General features: G+C 46.4%; 1 protein-coding gene across 1 annotated transcript in view; it reads left to right on the top strand.

Moving 5' to 3' along the window:
* Positions 1–20,414, top strand: part of MGA (MAX dimerization protein MGA) — a 734,728-nt gene that overhangs the window by 456,901 nt on the left and 257,413 nt on the right. The window contains exon 17 of the mRNA XM_086937233.1: positions 9,534–11,137. Within this exon, the coding sequence (XP_086793359.1) occupies positions 9,534–11,137 (1,604 nt within the window). The remainder of the gene's footprint in view (positions 1–9,533; positions 11,138–20,414) is intronic.

The raw sequence follows: 20,414 nt of genomic DNA, 5'->3' as shown, positions 1-20,414 counted from the left end.
CAGCAGCAGGGGACGGTCCTGCACCCGAACCTGTCCAGTCTCCACTTACAAGCTTGGAGATTGAGCGGCGGCAGTTGAGGCCATTTGACTTGCCTCCTGAAGTCTGTGATATCATTCTGGCAGCCAGGCGTCCCTCCACAAAGTCGGTATACGCCTGCCGGTGGAACAGATTTGTGGCATGGTGCACAGCAAAGGCTGTGGATCCTCTCTCTGCACCCCTTTCGGAAGTGCTGCTCTTTATTCTTTCCCTTGCCCAGCAGGGCTCTGCTCTGGGCACTCTTAAAGGGTACCTTTCTGCTCTATCAGCCTTCTTGAGGCTACCAGATCAGCCTTCTTTATTCAAGTCCCCTATTGTAAGTAGATTTCTGAAGGGCATCACGCACATGTTCCCTCCTGTTCCCTTCGTGATGCCCCAGTGGGACTTGAATCTTGTTCTCACTTATCTGATGTGTGCTCCCTTTGAGCCACTTCATAACTGTCCTCTTCGTCTCCTTACTCTGAAGACTGCCTTTCTGGTTGCCATCACCTCTGCCAGGAGGGTGAGTGAGCTCCAGGCTCTTTCTTCTTCTCCACCTTTTCTGTCTCTTCATCCTGACAAGGTGGTGTTACGTACACGACCTTCCTTTCTGCCCAAGGTTGTCACGGCCTTCCACATCGGGCAGTCCATTACCTTGCCCACTTTCTTTCCGCCTCCGCATCCCTCGAAAGAGGAAGAGAGGCTCCGCCGTCTAGATCCAAAACGTGCGCTCTCCTACTACCTAGATCGCACACGCCAATTCCGGGTGGATGACCAACTCTTCGTTGGTTACGTGGGCGCGAAGAAGGGTAAGGCTGTGCACAAGAGGACCATCTCTAGGTGGATCATCTTGTGTATCCAAGCATGTTACTCCATGGCGAGGAAGGAGCCCCCGGCTGGATTGCGGGCTCACTCCACTCGGGCCACGGCGACAACAACTGCCCTGGGCCGAGGTGTCCCCCTGCAGGACATTTGCCAGGCAGCTACGTGGGCCTCGCTCCACACGTTCGCAAGACACTACTGCCTGGACAGTCAAGTCCGGAGGGATGGCTTCTTTGGCCGTTCCGTCCTCCAGGACTTTCTGGTGTGATATTGGTTTGCAGACCCACCACCGGGGTTGGTATTGCTGGGGTATCTATTCTAAGGTAAGGAATCTATCACTAACGTGTCTCTTTCAGATGCACAAGTTACTACTTGTGTAACGATATATCTGTAAGAGACATTAGTTAGTGATAGATTCCTTACCGACCCACCCATCCTCCCCGTTCTGCGAACCGATATCTAGGGTTAAGGTCATCCCCTTTCAGGGCCCTAGTTTCATGGCACCAGTGTTAGTTCTATCATGGCTCTGCGTATCTGGCACGGAAAAGCTGTGTGTCAGAACTGACGTCAGCGCGCATGGGCGCCGTCTAAGTACTCCGACGACATCATCCCGGCGCTCACGACGTCGACGACGGACGCGGAGCCGCAGACGACGCCTACCGGCGCGCAGGGGTATTGCTACGCAAAAGTTTCCGGATCCAGTCTGACGCCTGGGGATATTCTAAGGTAAGGAATCTATCACTAACTAATGTCTCTTACAGATATATCGTTACACAAGTAGTAACTTGTGCTACAGTTCCATTCGTATACATTTATCCGCCATAGCAGCCTATCTTCAGAACAGGCAGCACCTCTCATTATTCAGAGTGCTTGCCATTAAGGCTTTTCTGGAAGGACTTAAAAGAGTGATCCCTCCCAGACACCCACCGTCACCAGTCTGGAACCTGAATGTGGTCCTCACCAGATTGATGGGACCACCTTTTGAACCTCTACACTCTTGTGAGATTCAATTTCTGACCTGGAAAGTTGCTTTCCTAGTAGCCATTACCTCACTGAGGAGAGTTAGTGAACTCCAGGCACTAACCATTCAAGAGCCATTCATACAGGTCCACGCAAATAGGGTTGTATTAGGCACCAACCCTACATTTATGCCTAAGGTGATTTTGCAGTTCCACATGAACCAGACCATAGAACTGCCAGTTTTCTTTCCTAATCCAGAAAATGTCGCCGAGAGATCCCTACACACGTTAGATGTCAAAAGGGCTCTAATGTACTATTGTCACGATCCGACAAGCTTCTCCTCGGGGCTGTGTTGAAAGACCTAAACCCGCTTTCACGCAACCAACCCGTGACCCGGTATTAAGCACAGACCAGTAGGAAGGTTCCGCGATCGCGGGAAAGGAAGGGGACAGCGGGGAGGGAGATCTGAAACGATAAAAGACAAGGGATTTAGCTTCACACCCCTCCCTATCTACTCAAGAATACAGAGACACCCTATTGATAAAGTAGACTCTTCCCTCACACTACTTTCCCAGCCTACCTGAAAAGGAAAATTCTAAATCTTTATATGCAGGAGAGGGAAGGAAGGTCCTATCAGTGGTAGAAATCTGGTAAGGAAGGAACACAAATATGTACATCAATACACAACAGTTTTACCATGTACACTTAAGCTTCTTTTCACCCCTCACATACCACAGCTTGCCGCGATATTGCCTTGTTCCACTTTTCCTTAGAACTAGGTACCCCCCTGGTTCCTCTCCTGCAGTGTGAAACAAAGCACAAACAAGTTGTCGCAAAAGTACATAAAATAACCAAAGAGCTGAATGTTAACTGCACCTTCTTTATGTTTCTTCCCGCTGACAAATGAAAATGTAATATTCTTTGTCTGACTTGCACTGGTTCGCAAGTCAAAGTCACTTATTTCTCACTTCTATGTGACTAAGTGTTGATGATCCCACCAGGACCACAATCACTGAAAGTTCCGAAATCCTTCCTTTCCAAGTTTATATTGTTTTTTCCCAGGGACTGTCCCAAGTTTGAAACGCATCCGCGTTTCACAGCCACTCGGGAGACCCAGCTCCAAGACTTTTGTAGGTATCGGAAGGAAAGGGGAAAACGGACTAACACAGCCGTGTCAGTCTATCCCCGGATAAGACACAAACACAGGTACGGTTTCGACCGTTCTCCAAATCCGAGCGTTCCCAGCCGGAAACCACCCAGTAACGCCTACTCACTGTACTCCAAGAATGCACGACCTCTCGACTCTCCGTCTCTACTGCCGGTTTGGTTTTTGTTTCCTGTTTCTTGCGCGACTAACATCTCGCGCGACTTCACCCTGGGCATTCTGGGGTTTGTGGTTCGAATGAGGCCAGGCATTGATTCCCCACGCATTGCGCGGACAGCGTACCCTACGGACCGATTCTGACAACTATATAGACAGAACAAAGGATTTCAGAAAAACATAACAGCTTTTTGTTGCCTTTTCTCCACAACACAAAGGCAGCCCCATTTCCAAAGCAGGGATAGCCCGGTGGTTCGTTAAGTGTATACAGATTTGAAATGCTAATGCTAAACGCACACTAACCATTCCACCACGAGCACACTCCACACGTAAGTTAGGAGCGTCCATGGCTTTCCTGGGGAATATTCCTTTAGAAGAGATATGTAAAGCAGCCACATGGTCCACCACACATACATTTACGAAACACTACTGCGTAGATGTGCATTCTAAACAGCAGGCAGCTGTAGGACAGGCTGTTCTCAAAACTCTTTTTCAGACTGCTGCAGCTGGCACGGGCAGCCGCCGCTAACAGGAGGGACTGCTATGTAATCTATGCACAGATATGAATTCAGCAGCCCACATGCCTCGAATCGAATATGCTACATACCAGTATGCATCTGTTCTTGGCATGTAGGGCTGCTGACATTCATATCGCCCTCCTCCTCCCCGGCGCCTGTAGCAGCTGTAGCATTCAGAATTACTATGTAGCATGGACATCACTCACTGTATTGCACTCCATCTCTGCCACAATGGCGAAAGACAATCTGAGGATGGAGAGGATGCCCATGCACACTGTAGTCCAGGGGAGGAGCCACCTATCTTGTGATACTTCGAAGACTCTTCCAGGACAACAATGTGCAATCATCCAGACCCAACACTACGCGGCGTTCTATGCACAGATATGAATGTCAGCAGCCCTACATGCTAAGAACAGATGCATACTGGTAAGTAGCATATTCGGTTGCTTTTGCTCTTTTGTGAGCTGGTTGGAGAACAGTCTTTGTTTGCGTCTGCTTGGTCAATACCTCGTTTGACCATGAAGGATTGAGTTTAAATAAAGAAAGAGCACGCAGCTTACTTAAGACAGTCCTTCTCGCTCACCAGTAAAACAGCTCAGAGCATGTGGGCAGGTATGGAGTGATGGAATGGCCACCCTTCCATTTTTGCCCATTGTGCAATGCCAAGTACACATGGGCTGATCACCACGGCTTCTGCAACTTTCCCCCGAGCACAACTAGACCTCCTGCACTTCATATACTGCCTTTCACTGCAAAAAGACTATAAGGTACAGAAGAAAAAATGTTGGGCGCACCTTAACATGCAACAATAGTCATTGCCTGAACCTTCAGATATCTTAAGCAAACAAGGCCCTCTGGTAGCCAAGGCAGGCCCAGCTTTGTGGCACCAGCTGATGTCAAACTCCCAGACCTTCTTTTAAGGCACCTTTGAGTGTGAGGAACTGTAGGAGTCACCTTTAGTGTTGATGCCTGTGAGGCCGTCAACTCTGAAGGCCGCTGTGACTACCACCTCTGCTTATAGTACAGCATCAAAACCCCAACCCACCTAAATGCCCTGGCATCGCTCCCAAGAGATCCAGGCATCAAGCCCCAAATACTCGCACAATAAAGCCATGGCATCCAGTGCCCCAGTGTCTTTGAACTCTGTTTGACACTGAAACAAACAGGTTCCCACGGTAAGTGGTCAGACACCACCACATCTTGACACCCTTGCCACAAAGAATTTCGACTTTCTGCCTTTGGTGCCAATGCGGTACTATACGTCCATTACAAGACCTTTAACGCACACATCAGATGGGTCAAAAGTACCTATTCTTAAAAGGCTTGCTGCAGAATTTAATTCTAGACAAGAGGCTTTTTATCCATACAGAGACTGAAAATATTTCAGCAAAACTGCCCCAAGGTAAAGTTGCAAGTAATTTACCTCTGAACCCCAGGAAACAGAGGCTGTCCATCGAGTAAGAATAAGCCTTTGAGACACAAGTACAAGTCTACAAGCCCTTCTCCAGTGCACTCTCATCCACCACCCCACTGTTTCCTCCATGCTCAGATTCTCTATTTCCTCCACCCCCATTCTTACTCTCCAGAGGGATCATAAATCAACCCTTCCTGTGAAGTGTAGTTAATATGGGGAGGGAGACCCATATGATCAACCTGCTGGGACAGGAGGTGGGGATGACTAGTGAGTAAACTACCAGATGAGCTGTACCTCAAGCCTTATCCAACCAAGCCGTTGCCCCCCTGATGATACTGCTGTGCATCACTTAGTTATTAATAGTGCAGCTCTCCATCATAAGGATGAGATGCACATCATTCAAGATAATGACTTTTAGTAGAAACCCTCTTAAAGACTGAACTCACAGTTTAGTTTCATCCAATATTCAAGAGCCCTCCAGAGAACTTTAAGGATCCTGTTAGAGACAAGATGGTTATGCAGGAGTATAGAGGATGTTCAAGACATCTCTCACTGATGCTCTCTACATTAGAGGGCCTTTCCCCTCTTGTTCTCTTGTGGTACATACATCAAGGAAGCAGACATCACTCAAGTACCAGGGAGCGCTCTTTAAGATAGAAGAAGTGTTTTAATGCTGCTGTCAAAATAATGCAAAAAGAAGAATTGATGGACAGAATGCAGAACAGTGTTCTACATCCAACCCAGTACAAGGATCTGGGGCTACAGCCATCGTTTTGTTACTCCCCATGCCATTCCAGTTTGAACCCACACCTATGCAAATCAGTCTTGACCCTGCTTGCTATGGGCTACAGTCCAGCCCGAACTGCCAGGCCAGGACCTCCCTGGATTGGAAACAAGCATCCTAGGACCAGTTTCTGCATTTCCCCCCTCATCAGCCAGGCTAGCTTGACTCCTGTGGCATGGGGAGCATGGGACCCACGTCTGGGCATACCCATCCCACTTGGGGTGACAAATGCAAAAAGAACAATTGATGGACAGAATGCAGAACAATGTCATACATTCACCCCAGTAAGGAGATCTGGGCCTAAATCCATAGTTTTATTACTCCCCATGCCATTCCAGTTTTAACCCAGCCATATGCAAATCAGTCTTAAGCCTGCTCCCTATGGGAACAGTCCGGCCCGAACTGCCAGGCCAGGTCCTCCCTGGACTGGAAACAACCATCCTAGGACTGGTTTCGGGTTTTCACCCCTCATCAGCCAGGCTAGCTTAACTCCAGCGCATGGGAAGTACGGGACCCAGGTCTGGGCCTACCCGTCCCACTCGGGGTGATAAATGCAAAAAGAACAATTGATGGACAGATTTAACCCAGATCTCTTGATTGGGGTATAATGTTTGATTTTCTCTGCATTCCATACATCATCTGTGTGTCTTTTGCTGTCAAAATAATTGCAGTAGGGAAAGCGGCCCAGTGGCAGATCAACTCCAAATTTCCTTTCAAGATTCAACTGTTATAACTGAGATGAAATGGAGACCCGGGTACAACCTGAGCCTGTAGAACGAGGAGTGAAAAACTAGTCACAGAGGAACATAATTTTTTATGTTAATATCTGTCTTGTCCTAGAGGCAGCAGACACTGTCTCCAGCAATCCTGCTCCAATAACATGCATGCCTTTGTGTCTCAGGTTTTAAAGGTGAGGCGCAACAGCACCTTCTTAACATCCTGTTTGATGGGGAACATCTCTTTGGCCCTCAAGTGGACGAGATGTCAGAGAAGATTAAGAAAGACTGAGATTGCCATGTTCAACGGTGCACTACAACCATTAACACCAAGGGTCTCCTTTCAAAGGCACCAGGCAAGAGGTGGGAGTAAGGCAACACCCCCATGCCAGGCACAATCCTACTAGCGCAAGCAGCAAGTTTTCATCAGTCCTAAGCAGACAGGCGTTACTCTCTCAAGGAGTCTCTAGATGGATGCCTAACGCTAAAGGGAATCGAAGGGGCTGGTCTGGCCAAAGGAGCGCCCCTGCTCCCATGCTCTGACTCCATCCATCTTCCTCGATTAACCAACACCCAACGACTGTAGAATAGGATATTTCCACCATTGCTGGATATAAATCACTTTCGATCCGTAGGTGTTAACAATCATCCATCAGAGCTACTGCCTAGAATTCTATACCACCCCAATAAACATGACCGGTGCGCCATTGCATCCTCAGTCAAGGCCACCTCATTCTCTTACAAGAAGAGGTCACTGTGCTCCTCAAAAAGGGTGCAATACAACATCTGCACCTTCTCCAACGCAGAAAGCGTGTCTATTCACTATATTGTCTTAATGCAAAGAAAGACTTCTCCTTCCTCCTCACATTAGACCTGAGGCCGCTCTATAGGTGCATCCTGTCTAAACATTTTCAATAGCTCTTTGCAGATGACTGTGAAGGATGTTATCTTACTCCTCTGTCTGTGTAACTTCATGACTGCATTAGATCTCATTCCTATCCACTCTGGTTTGTGGTAAGCGGACAGCATTACCAGTTCACAGTACTAACCTTTGAAGTCACCACACCCACAAGGTTCTTCACAAAGTGTTTGGCAGTGGTGGCCACTCATCTACACAGAGTGGGAGGCATTCATATATTCCCATGGCTCGACGACTGGTTTGTTAAGAGCAGCCGCGAGTAGAAATGTCTAGCTGTCACTCAGACAGCTTTAAACGTCCTCCACAGCCTTGGTTCCACCGCAAATGTAAAAAAGTCCCATCTCTAACCTCAACAGATCCAACCCTTTGTGGGTACGATTCTGAAAGGCTGTCACAGGAAAGGAATACCCCAATCATCAAAGAATAATAGCATTCCAACAGCTGCTGCATATTTTGCACGCCACTCACTTATTGCCTGTAAGAACGGTAATGAAACATTTAAGTATAATGGCATCTTGCAAATCCAGTTGTTCCTCATGCCAGATTCCATATGTGCCCACTGCAGCAGTGCCTTGCCAGTCAATGGAAGCAGACAGTGGGTCAGTGGGAAGAGCTAGTGTTGATAAAGGGCTGCACTCCGCGTACTCTGCAGCGGTGGAACAAACCTATCACTAGCAGGCCTTTCTTAGACCCTTTGTCGCAGGTGACCATTACTACTGATGGATGCATCACTCTTGGGGTATGGCAAACGTTTTGGCTATATGGGTGTTTAACCACATGACTGCTAAGGCAATTCCCCTCCTGTGCTGACAACTGATTTTCCCCATTATTCATGACGAGCTCAGCACACGACCAGTGTACTGCATGACGAGCTGAGCTCGTCATGAGCAGCGAAGGGGTTAAGACACCTGGACCCCTTTCATCAGGGGAGACACTTCAACTAGCTAGAGCCGACGGACATTTTTCTACTTCTTGGTCCAAGATGGTAATTGTACTCACTCAACATGACAGAGAGTACTATATGCATAATTAGCAGGAACCCTCCCCCCTCACTTTCAGCACAGATTTGCAAAGTGGGCAATTCACCACAATATACATTTTCTGGCAGAACGCCTCCCGGGGTGTTGTGAACTTCTTGAGCAGGATGCATCAACAAGCCCAGAAGTGGGAACTCCACCCCCAAGTCCTCCTCCTGTACCTTTGCTGGTGGAGGACACCACCCATTAACCTGTTAGCTACCCTAGGAAATAGAAAGTGCCAAAGCTTTGCCTCCAGGCGCCCTCAGTCTATGGGCAATACACTTGATCAACTAGACAGGGATATTTACCTCCGTTGGTCCACCTCTCCAACTCTTCACATATCTGATTAGGAAAATGTGGCACGTCTCTGCAACCCTCATTCTGGTGGCCCCAACGTTGTTGGCTAGACAACCCTGGTACTTAATGATTATGAAGATGTTCATCAGCCCACAGAAGAAACTGTCATTCAGGTCAGACTTCACTCAGCAACTCAGCCAAACCAGACACGCAGTACTGTGAAAGCTCAATCTTGCCATCAGATTCCTTGTCGAACCACCCACCCCGCCCTGCAAACGTATTTCCTGGGATAAGGGTTTTCCTTTACAGGGCCCTAGTTTTCTACACCTGTGGTCAATGCTTTTCGTGGTTCTGGGCATGGAATTTCGCAAAAAGACACTGACAGCAGCCCGCTGGGGAGGCGCTTATTAAGACATCATGCCTGTAACTTCTGGCGCCGGCAACGCACTGCAAACCAAACGACGAACCCTACCAATGAACTGCTCCCGAAAATGTACAGATCCAGTCTGACGCCTGGGGATAATTTGAAGAACAGCTTTCAATTCCCAAGTCCAACATAAGATTGCAAGAGTATGCAGAACGTGCACTTCAGGCTACAAGCCTATGCTTATAGAGTAAGTAACATTGTCCTTATGACTCATTGTGCTTGATTGATGAAATATAACTCCTGATTTAAAAATAGGATTACAGTAATTAATGCTATTTAGAAATTGTGTTTTAATAATATTGCATTTCTCCTCTCTTCAGGTTCTGTCATGGGGATCCAGTTACCGTTACCCAGCAAGATTTCCAATGCTAGTAAACAACTCCCAACATCCACATCATCCTTTGTATTGTCTTCTCCTGTTGTCAGTACTAAAGTGGCAAATGTGGTGTCTTCATCGACAAGTAATGCAATTTCTCACTCAGCAGCCTCTCTCTCCTCAGTACCTAGTTTTGTGTCCCAGGCTGGCACACTTACTTTGAGGATCTCCCCGCCTACATCAAGTAATCTAGCTCCAGGACAGTCGAGTACAAATTCTAAAATCATAACCTATAGTTCAGCTGGTCAACCTATGGGCGCAGCTAGTCTTGTACCCCTTCAATCTGGAAGTTTTGCCTTGCTGCAGCTACCTGGTCAAAAACCTGTTCCAAGTTCAATTCTGAACCATGCTGCATCTTTGCAGTTACTGAAAGATACTAAGACTGCCAGTCAAAAGGAACAGCAAGATCTTAATGGGCAACCAGATTCGAAGACCTCTTTTTCAGAAGAGGAAGCAACTACAATGCGGGAAAAAATGCTTCTTGATACTTCACGTGAGTCTGGTGAGAAACATGTAGCATCTGATGTTACAAATTTGCAGAAGGACCTTTCTGCTGTATCGGTTCAGAAAATACGCCACACTTCTCAGTCTGGGACACTGGAAAATACAACAGATCAAAAGTCCCAACTTTCAAAAGACATTGTTGAGACTGACAACAGAGAACAAGAGAGTCCAAACCCGAAAGAAATAAATGAATTTGAAGAGCAAAAGGTTTGTCTAGACTCTTACAATAAAGAACAGCTTTCAGATTTTTCTGATTCTGAATACGCTGCAGAACACTGTAGTTCAAGTGCAGACTGCAGTACCGTTGTGTCCAGGAAATGTGCAGATGCAGGAGATCCTGTCAACGTAGTGAGCAATGGAGAGCAAAACAGAAAGGAGTCCAACAATGATAAAGAGAACGGAGCCTCTGCACTGTCTTTATGCAAGACCAACGGTGAAGCTACTAATCAGGTAGACAAACCACATGAGCCAGTGTACAATGATGAGAAAGGAAATACTTCTAAACAGGACCATGCAGAAGAGTGTTTTTCAGAACTAGCGGACCATGAGAATCATGTTAACACTGCACAGACATGCTGCCAAGAGCAGATGGAAAATAAACCAGAGCCTAGTTCAATGAAAGTTAAGTCTGAGATCATTGACGGTCGTGTCACAGATATTCTTGCTACAAGTACTTCTTACCTACCAGAAACAAAAACTAGTGTTGAGTCGCATCAGAGTTTAAACAACAGCCTGGAAGAAAACGGAGGTTCTGAAAAGGGATTTACTTTGAGCAGTAATTTAACAAGTAGATTGGGTTTGGTGTCGGAGCACAGAAGCAATGAAAAGAAAGTAATGAGCATCAGTCATGAAGAACTCGGTGAAAGTTCTTCCCACCCACCTGTCCCAGATGTCAAAGCAGAGCCCAGTCAATTGAAGAAAACGTTAGTCCTTATAAATATTGACAAGGAGGAATATGAAGAGGAAGATGATAAAAGTGACGATTCTGCTGATGATCTAATGGAGGATGCCTCAAGTGATGAAGAAGAGGTGAAAGTGGATGTGGTTAGTATTCACAGTTTTTTAATTTTTTTACCTTGAATTTTTTTGTTGTTTGGGTTTTAATCTTCTTAAATGCATTGGAAAAATGTAACAACTTAAAAGCACCATTGTTTCATTAAACAAAAGCTACTGCTGATAAAAAATAAGAGACCAATATAGAGGTGAATTTACTACATAAATTGTGAACATGGCTGTTGGAGTTGTTTAAAACTAGCCCAGCATAATGAAGTAAGAAATCCCCAAGGATCTCTGATACATAATAACACCTTGAGGAGGCATGGGTACTGTCCTTGGTATAAGACATTTGGAATGTCCTGCAATGGGCAGGGGCCAGCTAAGTAAAGTATTAACAGAAGCAACAGGACAACAAGACCAAGGTTCAGCACAAGCAAAACACTAGACTAGATAGGAATACGGGTGATGCAGCACACTTCCCGCGCCCGTTGTCCTCGGGCACAAACAACAAAAAGATATGGAAACGGAATGGAAGGCGCACTCAAAGGAATTACGCAGGTACTTGTAGTTTTAGGTTTTCTTTTCTTTATTTGGGTAATTATATCCAGAGGAACATACACAGCCAACGCGTTTCGTTACGTGTTGTAACTTTGTCAGGGCTAGATCTGTGTTATTGATATAGACAACATGGAGGACCGTTAAGGTTCCAAGAGTAGGCGTAGTTTGAAGCTGGCACAATAGCAGGTTACAGTAAAAACCCTATCTGTTATCTTAGATAGTTGACCTCGGCCCAATCCCTGGATGACAAACACTCGGATGTGCAAGGACGGGAAAACCAGGAAGTTCCGGGCCCTTCAATGGGACGAATATAATATGCACACGTAGTATACTAAGTAAGGCTGCTCAGTGTGCCTGGTTCCCAAGGAGAAGTAAATCGTGGCCTGCCGCCATGCTTAGTGCCGTTAAATGCCGAAGTCGTTTTTCTACAGTACACTAGTGATGAATTTGATGATAGTTATACAGTGTTGCTCACAAGGTGTGTGGTACGAAGTGTGTTCTCGGACTGTGTCGATAATTTGGACAACAGCCCCCTGGACCTGCTAATCTCCCTAATCAAGGATGTCGTTCTCCCGGCATAGTAACGCGAGTTAATAGCAAGATGTGAAAAGTGAAAAGTAAAGCTATGTATGAGCATTTCATTGGTTAAAAAACGATAAAACATCTGTCATGAGCAAGGGTTTGGCCGAGAGGGTTAAGAAATCTACCTTCTCCACCCTGTTTGGTTCTACGTGTGATGTAAGCAGTGTTGTGCGCCACTCTTGGGGCTCAACCAAGAGGTGATTTAGAGGCTCACCAGTCTGCAGCTTTTAGAGTATCTAGGGAGAAAGAGACACAGTTTTAAATGACAGGCACATCCATAGCTAGCTTCTTTGAAACAGCTTTTCTTACATTCACCCAAGCAGTGCTGCTTTGGTACTTGCTCCATAAATAAATAAGAAAGTGTCAAACTACTTTTTCTAATGAGACACTATCAGCAAAGTACAGCTCTAGAAAATAATACTTTTGAAGGTTCAAAACAAGGCAAGAGACAATTACAGGGAAGGTTACCTTTTCAGAATCCTTTTAAGGGCCAGGATGAGGATGACCAGTCAGAAAGACAATCTCCGGCCTCATAGGAAAACTGCTGAAGGACATCTTTTGGTATTGGAGTGTCAGTGGGCTTGGCATGTGTCAAGAACTATACTTGCTGACACACTGTGCGAGTCTGATAAATTTCTCCTTTCTTGCTGCTGTTTAAAAAATACTCAGGGCCCACAAGGTAATTTTGGCAGAGACCACATTGTTGAAGTTCGGATCAAAGTAGAGACAAGATAGGAACTCTGCTGTTCACACTCTTTGAAGCGTTTTTTCCTCACTAGCAGAGTTAAAGAGCTGGACCAGTTGTGTGCGGCTAGAGAAAGGACTCTGAAAACAAAGAGGTCCTAAAAACAATGAAACTGTGTAAAAATATGGGCAAAGGAGACTTTCTGGTCATCTTCTAAAAAAAAAAGTTTTTTCCTCAGTGGAGTAAACCAGTGACTACCCTCTTCAACATTTTCACACATTTCTCAGGCTTCAACCCTACCGTGTGTGAGGCAGACATATTAATTCACAATCCAGGAATGACCCGTGCAAATGGGCCCTCCTATAATCCCATAACCCTTTTGAGTACTGACATAAATGTTTTGGCTAATGGGTACGAAGATCTCACGCCACATCTGTAAGATCAACATCAAGTGGTTTTACCAAGGAGAGACAGAGGAGAAATAAGGTAAGGAGACCTTCACACTTGGTGAAAAAGCTCACAGAAAGAAGCTTTGACCTGGCCAGCTAGAGGTTTCTAGAAACTGTCCTTGAGAAATTAAGTTTAGGGCATGTTTAAAATACTTAATCTTTGCTGGATACCCTAGAGGCTGCTATTGTAAACAGTCTGAGATTTCCCAGTAATTTCCTGGGTAGAGGCACCTGGCAGGGGAACCTCCCATTTACTCATGTAGTGGGGCCCTTTGTGGTCAAGTCTGGAGACTGTGATGTCAGCCAGGGAAGTTCTTTGGAAAAGAAGACCACAAAAGTTACCTCTTGGAAGATGGTGCCTTCCTTTCCTCGTCAGTCCTATAGAACTCTGTCAATGATACTGGATGAGCTGGACCATTCGGAGTTGTTCTCTGGATTCAAGGTTAATGAAAAATAAAATGACCATCATTAACTTGTCCATCCCAATTGCCCCCACTCCCCTTTCAAACCATCTCACTACAGTTTGTGTTCCCATTTAGGTGGAATGATCATTCGATTTGGTTCTTGGGGCTGAATGTGACCAATGACTAGAAAACTGGAGAGAGGCCAACTGGGCAGCCTTACATAGACTGTTCTGCTCTAAATCATTAGCATTCCCTTTGCATCTTGTGGTTGGAGCATATTAACTTTCTTAGAATTAATGTACTATAGATTTCTTTACCTAATTGAGCTCCTCCTGATCAGAATTCCTGTCACTGAAATTTGCTGTTCGAGGATTATGAACTTCAGATTGCACTTTGTGCATAGATCGCCACCTAGTGTTGGGCCCGGATGTTTGCAGTTTGTTGTTGTCCCGAAAAGTTCTTTGGAAGTCACGAGATAGGTGATTCCTCCTTTGGGCCACATTGCGCATGGGCATCAGCTCCATCTCCAGATTGTTTTTTTCTGCCATAGGGCTTGGATGTGTTTCCTGCGCTCCGGTTAGGAACCGATTTTCCTTCACGCAATCCTCACCCAGTTCGACGGTATTGTTTCGATCGCGCTCCACAAAGACGCGATTCTTCACCACTTCGGAGTCTTCGATTCCGGTCGTTGGCGAAGGCCTTCGGGCCTACCTAGGCCTTACTTTCTGGCTCATGGAAAGGACGCCATTCAAGAAGTGTCCTCGATGTGGGTCGAAGTTTCCCCACACCGACCTACATGAGGTGTGCAACCTTTGCCTCTCACCGGAGCACGAGGCCAAAGACTGTTCCGCTTGTGCCTCCTTCCGCTCCAAGAAGACAATCCGGGACTGACGAGCTCGAAGAACAATGGCTCGCTCATCAGCTTTGATCCCCGACGACATCTTCGAAGAGGGCGTTGACGTGCCAGAACACCAGCATGCCGAACAGAGTACCAGCTCCTCAGACGCCGAAGACTCAGACGTCGAGGAAGTCACTCCAGCTCAAAGGTCGAAAGTAAGATTGTCGACCCCAACCCTTCCTCGATACCCTCTAAAAAGGCTTCGGGCACACCCTCACCTTACCAGGGTGCACACCGAGAGACTGCTTCCAACGCCCCGCCTTCGGGCCCGGCTAAGAAGCCCATTAAGCCTTCAGGCAGCTCGGGCTCGAGCCAGCCTATCCACGGTGCCGATCCTACACCGACACCGAAGAAAAAGACATCTTCGTCAACCACGCTGACCGTTGCTCCGACACCTAAGCACACGGCGCCGAAGACTGACTGCAGCTCATTGATGCCGAAACCGCATTCTGAGCTGACTAAAAACGCCTAAAGCTCCAGATTCACATGCTTCGGAACCGAACAAACACCCGGAACCGAAGAAACGGGTTACGGTAAAGGGCATACTTCTAAACCGAAATCAGATACCGACTCGTGCCGAAAAACCCTACGGAGCCGAAGACCTCGACACCGAAGGATCTGCCCAGTTCAGAGGAACTTTTCACACCTGATCCTAACCAAAAAACTCTTGTCAAGGATCCTAAGACTGGTCAATTGACTCTCAGTTTCAAAAAGAGACCACTTGATGCGCCAGCACCTCCTCCTCCTCCAAAGAAGAGAGACATTGCAAAAACTCCATTAAGGGTGCCTTCTCCTCCACCTCCCCATACTGTTACTCCTCCTACACCTACTCCACCTCACCATTCACCTACACCATCCCCTAATCCACAAGATGATGTAGACACACACTCTGATGACACAGATGGATGGGCGCATGACCCAGCAGGGACCAATAGTCCTAATCAGTCACCTAATCCATGGGATGATTACAACACCCCTGATGTGCCTTATGTCCCACAAGGCGACATATACCCTTCTAGACCCTCCCCACCAGAGGACACTATAGATTTTAACCTACTAGTCCAAAGAGCTGCCCAATATCATGGGGTGGAATTACACACAGATGCGGTGTAGGAAGATTTCCTACTAGACACTTTTGATAAAACACAAAGGTCTACTGCCATTTTACCAATGCATAAGGGTGTAATCAAACATGCAACAGAGGCTTTTAAAGACCCTTTCAGGGCTAGGGTCCTCAGTCCTCCAATTGAGAAAAATATAAAGCTGCCCCTACCGATCCAGTCTATATTAAAGGTCCGGCATCATTTAGTAGTGTCTAATGTACGTAAACGTGCTAATTCTCAGACATCAGATGAGGCCTCACCACCAGACAAAGAAACCAAGCTTCTTGACGCCTCAGGCAAAAGAACAGCTTCACAAGCAGCTAATATCTGGCCCATCACCAACACCCAAGCATTGCTTGCCAGATATGACAGCTCATTATGATGAACTAGAGTCCATAATGCAACATCTACCTGACAAATACAAAAATAGGGCCAATGAACTCATACAGGAAGGTAAAAATATTACTAACACTTCCATTTGCTGTGCTCTAGATGCTGCAGATACCGCCTCAAGGGCAATTAATATCAGCACCCTCCTACGTAGACATGCTTGGCTACGTATATCAGGTTTTGAACATGAGGTACAAAACTCCATCATTAATCAGCCATTTGATGAGATACATTTATTTGGCCCAAATGTTCATGTGTCTTTAGAAAAGATAAAGAAAGACCCCGATATAGCAAAATCTATGGGAGCCTTGCAGCAGCAAGCTCCCAGATGTTCTTTTCGTCGCTCATCATACAGAGGCAACACTAAAGGCTACTCCTCCGAAAGTCCCTCCACCTCTTACAAAACCCCTAGCCAATCCACATTCACTAAGGGGGTTACAGGGTTAACAACAACAAAGGCAGAGGCAAAACCAGTACCTCCCGCTCTGCCTCTACCCCTACCTAATAACTTTCCTCCCCTTCCCCCCCAACATTCCACTCCTGTGGGGGGGGAAGACTGCAACAATTTCTTCCTGCCTGGCCCAACATCACATCAGACAGGTGGGTGCGACACATTATTCAATCAGGTTACTGTCTAGAACTAACATCTAACCCCCAAACCTACCACCCAAACAGCGTCCAATGTCACAAGAACATCTAACACTGTTAAAGCAAGAAGTAGAATCCCTGCTACAAAAAAGTGCAATAGAACCAGTTTCTATGCACCAACAAAGCAAAGGGGTCTACTCTCTATATTTTCTGATTCCAAAAAAGGACGGCTTTCTAAGTCCTTCCGCTTCTGACGCAAAACACTTCCTTGCTACTTTAGATCTCAAGGACGCATACTTCCACATTCCCATTCACAAGGCTCACAGGAAGTATCTCAGATTTGTAATAGACGGACAGCACTATCAATTCAAAGTACTCACATTCTGAGTGACAACAGCACCAAGAGTATTCACCAAGTGCTTAGCAGTAGTGGCAGCGCATTTACGAAGACAACACATCCATGTCTTCCCGTACCTCGACGACTGGGTCATAAAAGCCAGCTCATACAACCAATGCATGGAACACACACATGCCACAATACAACTGCTTCACGACTTGGGGTTCACAATAAACCTCGCCAAGTCCCATCCACAACCATCCAAAGTACAACAGTACCTCGGTGCCACAATAAACACCCCAAAAGCACTCCCTTATCCCTCTCCAGCAAGGATAGCCAGCATACAAACTCTTCTAACAAGGTTTCAGGTACAACACTCCCTTCCAGCAAGAGTGTTCATGCAACTCATAGGGATGATGGCCTCTTGCATTTTCATAGTGCCCCATGCAAGACTTCAAATGCAACCGCTACAAGAATGCTTATCACGTCAGTGCAACCAGGCTCAAGGTCAATTGACAGACCTGAGGAAATATAAATTTTTGGTCATGTTATGTTCCCTAGCGCGTACCCCACCGACTCCATGTACCAGCTTAAAGTGCATGTAACTTCCCTCCTGTGCCAGCTATGAAGACGCAAATACATTTGCGTCCAACGTTAACTTGTCCTCTTTCAGATCCACCCTGAATGGATTATATAGTCCGTTCCTAAGTATGCTATGCCACCGTCTTTTTGTAGTACACTTTACATGTTTTCCTGCTCTAACAGAGTAGGCCCTGAATTTCCGCCATCGAGCCTCTTTTGGCTTCCTGACTCTGACAGCCTCTGCCCAGGCTACCTCTGTACCCGTGAACTCTGACTTACTTTCAGCGCGGCCCCTCGCGCTCAGCTCAGCCTGCTTTCTGCCAAGACTGACTATAACCTTCGAGTTATCTGTTCCGCTCCTCGAGAATGCATTCCTGCCTACTAGCTCCAGTAAACATCCTCTCCAGCTGCAGAGCCAAAGGGCCGACCTGTCTCAATGCAAGTAATTCATAGCCTCTGTTACCATGCTTCCATGGAAGGCCCCGTGCCCCCACGCTTCTCATGTAGACACTTAGGCGCTTATACACGCATCCACAGTTAGCATAGAATAGCTTCTGCCCTAGAGACCTTTCCGCCCAGATAGTATGGTTCCTAAACATCAGATATCAGATACGATAAAAGTACAAGTTGGTCTGACATGCCAGACTTCTGTCTCTTTCCGTCAGTGTAAATGTCAAGTCCCCTGCACCCCGTCAATCACACGTCATGCAGCTGCGCGCGCATCCAAGCTTCCGATTTCTGCTGACACTGCAACAATTCTGTTAGCACCACCCCTTGGTGCCACCCACTTGCGTCACCTATCAGTGACGTTTCTAGCACACACCTCTGATTCACGCCTAGTTTACGCCTCTTGATTACGTACTAGTAACACGTGTATACTGTTATCTTGTCTTCTCTCAGCTGTTACGCCTCTTACATTACTTCTTATGGTATAAATCAAGTATATAAGCTATGTATTGTTAATAAACGAGAGCGCTCTATCCCTTCTGACACCCCTGTGGTGTTCAGAACATGATATCCTGGTCTTGACCATTCCTTTATGAGGAATAAAACCCTTAGAAACTCTAACACCACGGACTCTGTCTTTTTTCATTCCGATTGAGTTGCTATTGATTAAGTACTTACCTGCATAGAAATTAAGAGAGTAAATTAATTATTTACGTCAGACCTAGTGTTGGTAGACGGTCGGACTCATCTCTCTCTGCAGTGTTGGAACACCAAAAACCTTTCCAAGGGACCACCGTTCCTAAAGCCAGTTCCTCACATAATCTTAATTGCGGACGCATCGCTCTCCGGCTGGGGAGCCCACCTACTGCAACACACCATGCAAGGCAGGTGGACACCACAACAAAAGTTACTCCACATCAATCATCTGGAGTTACTAGCAATATTCCTAGCACTAAAAGCTTTCCAAAAGCAAGTATCAAAAAAAGCTGTGTTCGTCCGCACAGACAACATGGCAACCATGTATTACATACAGAAGACGGGAGGCACACACTCCCTGCAGCTATCTCAACTAGCACTGGGCATATGGCGGTGGGCTATACATCAAAACATATTCCTTCTAGCCCAGCATGTTCCAGGAGTACAAAATACCATAGCAGATCTGTTAAGTCGTCAAACACAACAGACCCACGAGTGGGAACTTCATATGCAAGTTCTTCAGCCATTCTTTCAGATGTGGGGACAACCTTAGATAGACCTATTTGCAACCCACGAAAACGCTGAATGCCCAAGCTTCGCCGCCTGATATCCACAACCACTGTCCAAAGGCAATGCGATATGGATGAACTGGTCGAACAGATTTGCGTAAGCTTTTCCACCTCTACCACTCATGCCACTAGTAGTACGCAAACTACAGCAGCATTCTGTGACCCTCATCCTAGTTGCTCCAACGTGGGCCAGACAGCCGTGGTACACCACACTGCTACAACTGTCAGTACCGCACCAAAAATTACACCTGTCTCCACACCTCTTAACACAGAACCGTGGAGAGATCAGACACCCGGACCCAGCTCAGCTCAACCTTGCAATCTGGCTCCTGAAATCCTAGAATTTGAATATCTCCAGATTGCATGAATGTCATGAAAGAAGCTAGATGTCCAACCACTAGGGCATGTTATGCAGCCAAGTGGAAACACTTTGTAATATATTGTCACAACAACAATATTAATCCTCTAGATGTGTCTATTCAACACATCATAGGATACTTACTGCATCTCCAAAGATGCAACTTAGCCTATACGTTTATTAGACTACTTCTTGCTGCAATAGCAGCATATCTGCAAAATAGACAGCATCTATCTCTACTCAGAGTGCCTGCCATTAAAGCCTTTAGGAAGGCCTTAAAGTACCAACTTCACCTGTGTGGAATTTAAATGTTGTTCTCACATGGTTAATGGTGTAGGAGAGTAGGGTCTGCAATCCTATGATCACCCAGATGTTTTGCTTTTGTTTCACTGGTTTACAACTTTCTCTGGCTGTGGGCCTGCCAATCAGACCCACAGCCTAGCTGTTCTCTCACTAAATTGACATGTGTACCTTAGGTGCATTGTCCAATTGGGACTGGGCCACCTTATCAGACCCTGTAACTCAGGGCATATGTGTACCCAGGGCCTACCAGGGGCTGAAGCATGTATTATGCCACCCCTGGATGGCCATCTAAATCTGGCACAACTGGCTGCACGACAGCTGGGGCAAGGTGGTGTACTCACCCTTTGCTTTAGATATAGTATACCTATATCTAACC

The sequence above is a fragment of the Lissotriton vulgaris genome, chromosome 9 (assembly GCF_964263255.1).
Source record: "Lissotriton vulgaris chromosome 9, aLisVul1.2, whole genome shotgun sequence".
NCBI classification, from domain to species: Eukaryota; Metazoa; Chordata; class Amphibia; order Caudata; family Salamandridae; genus Lissotriton; species Lissotriton vulgaris.
This window is presented reverse-complemented; position numbering and strand designations above follow the sequence as displayed.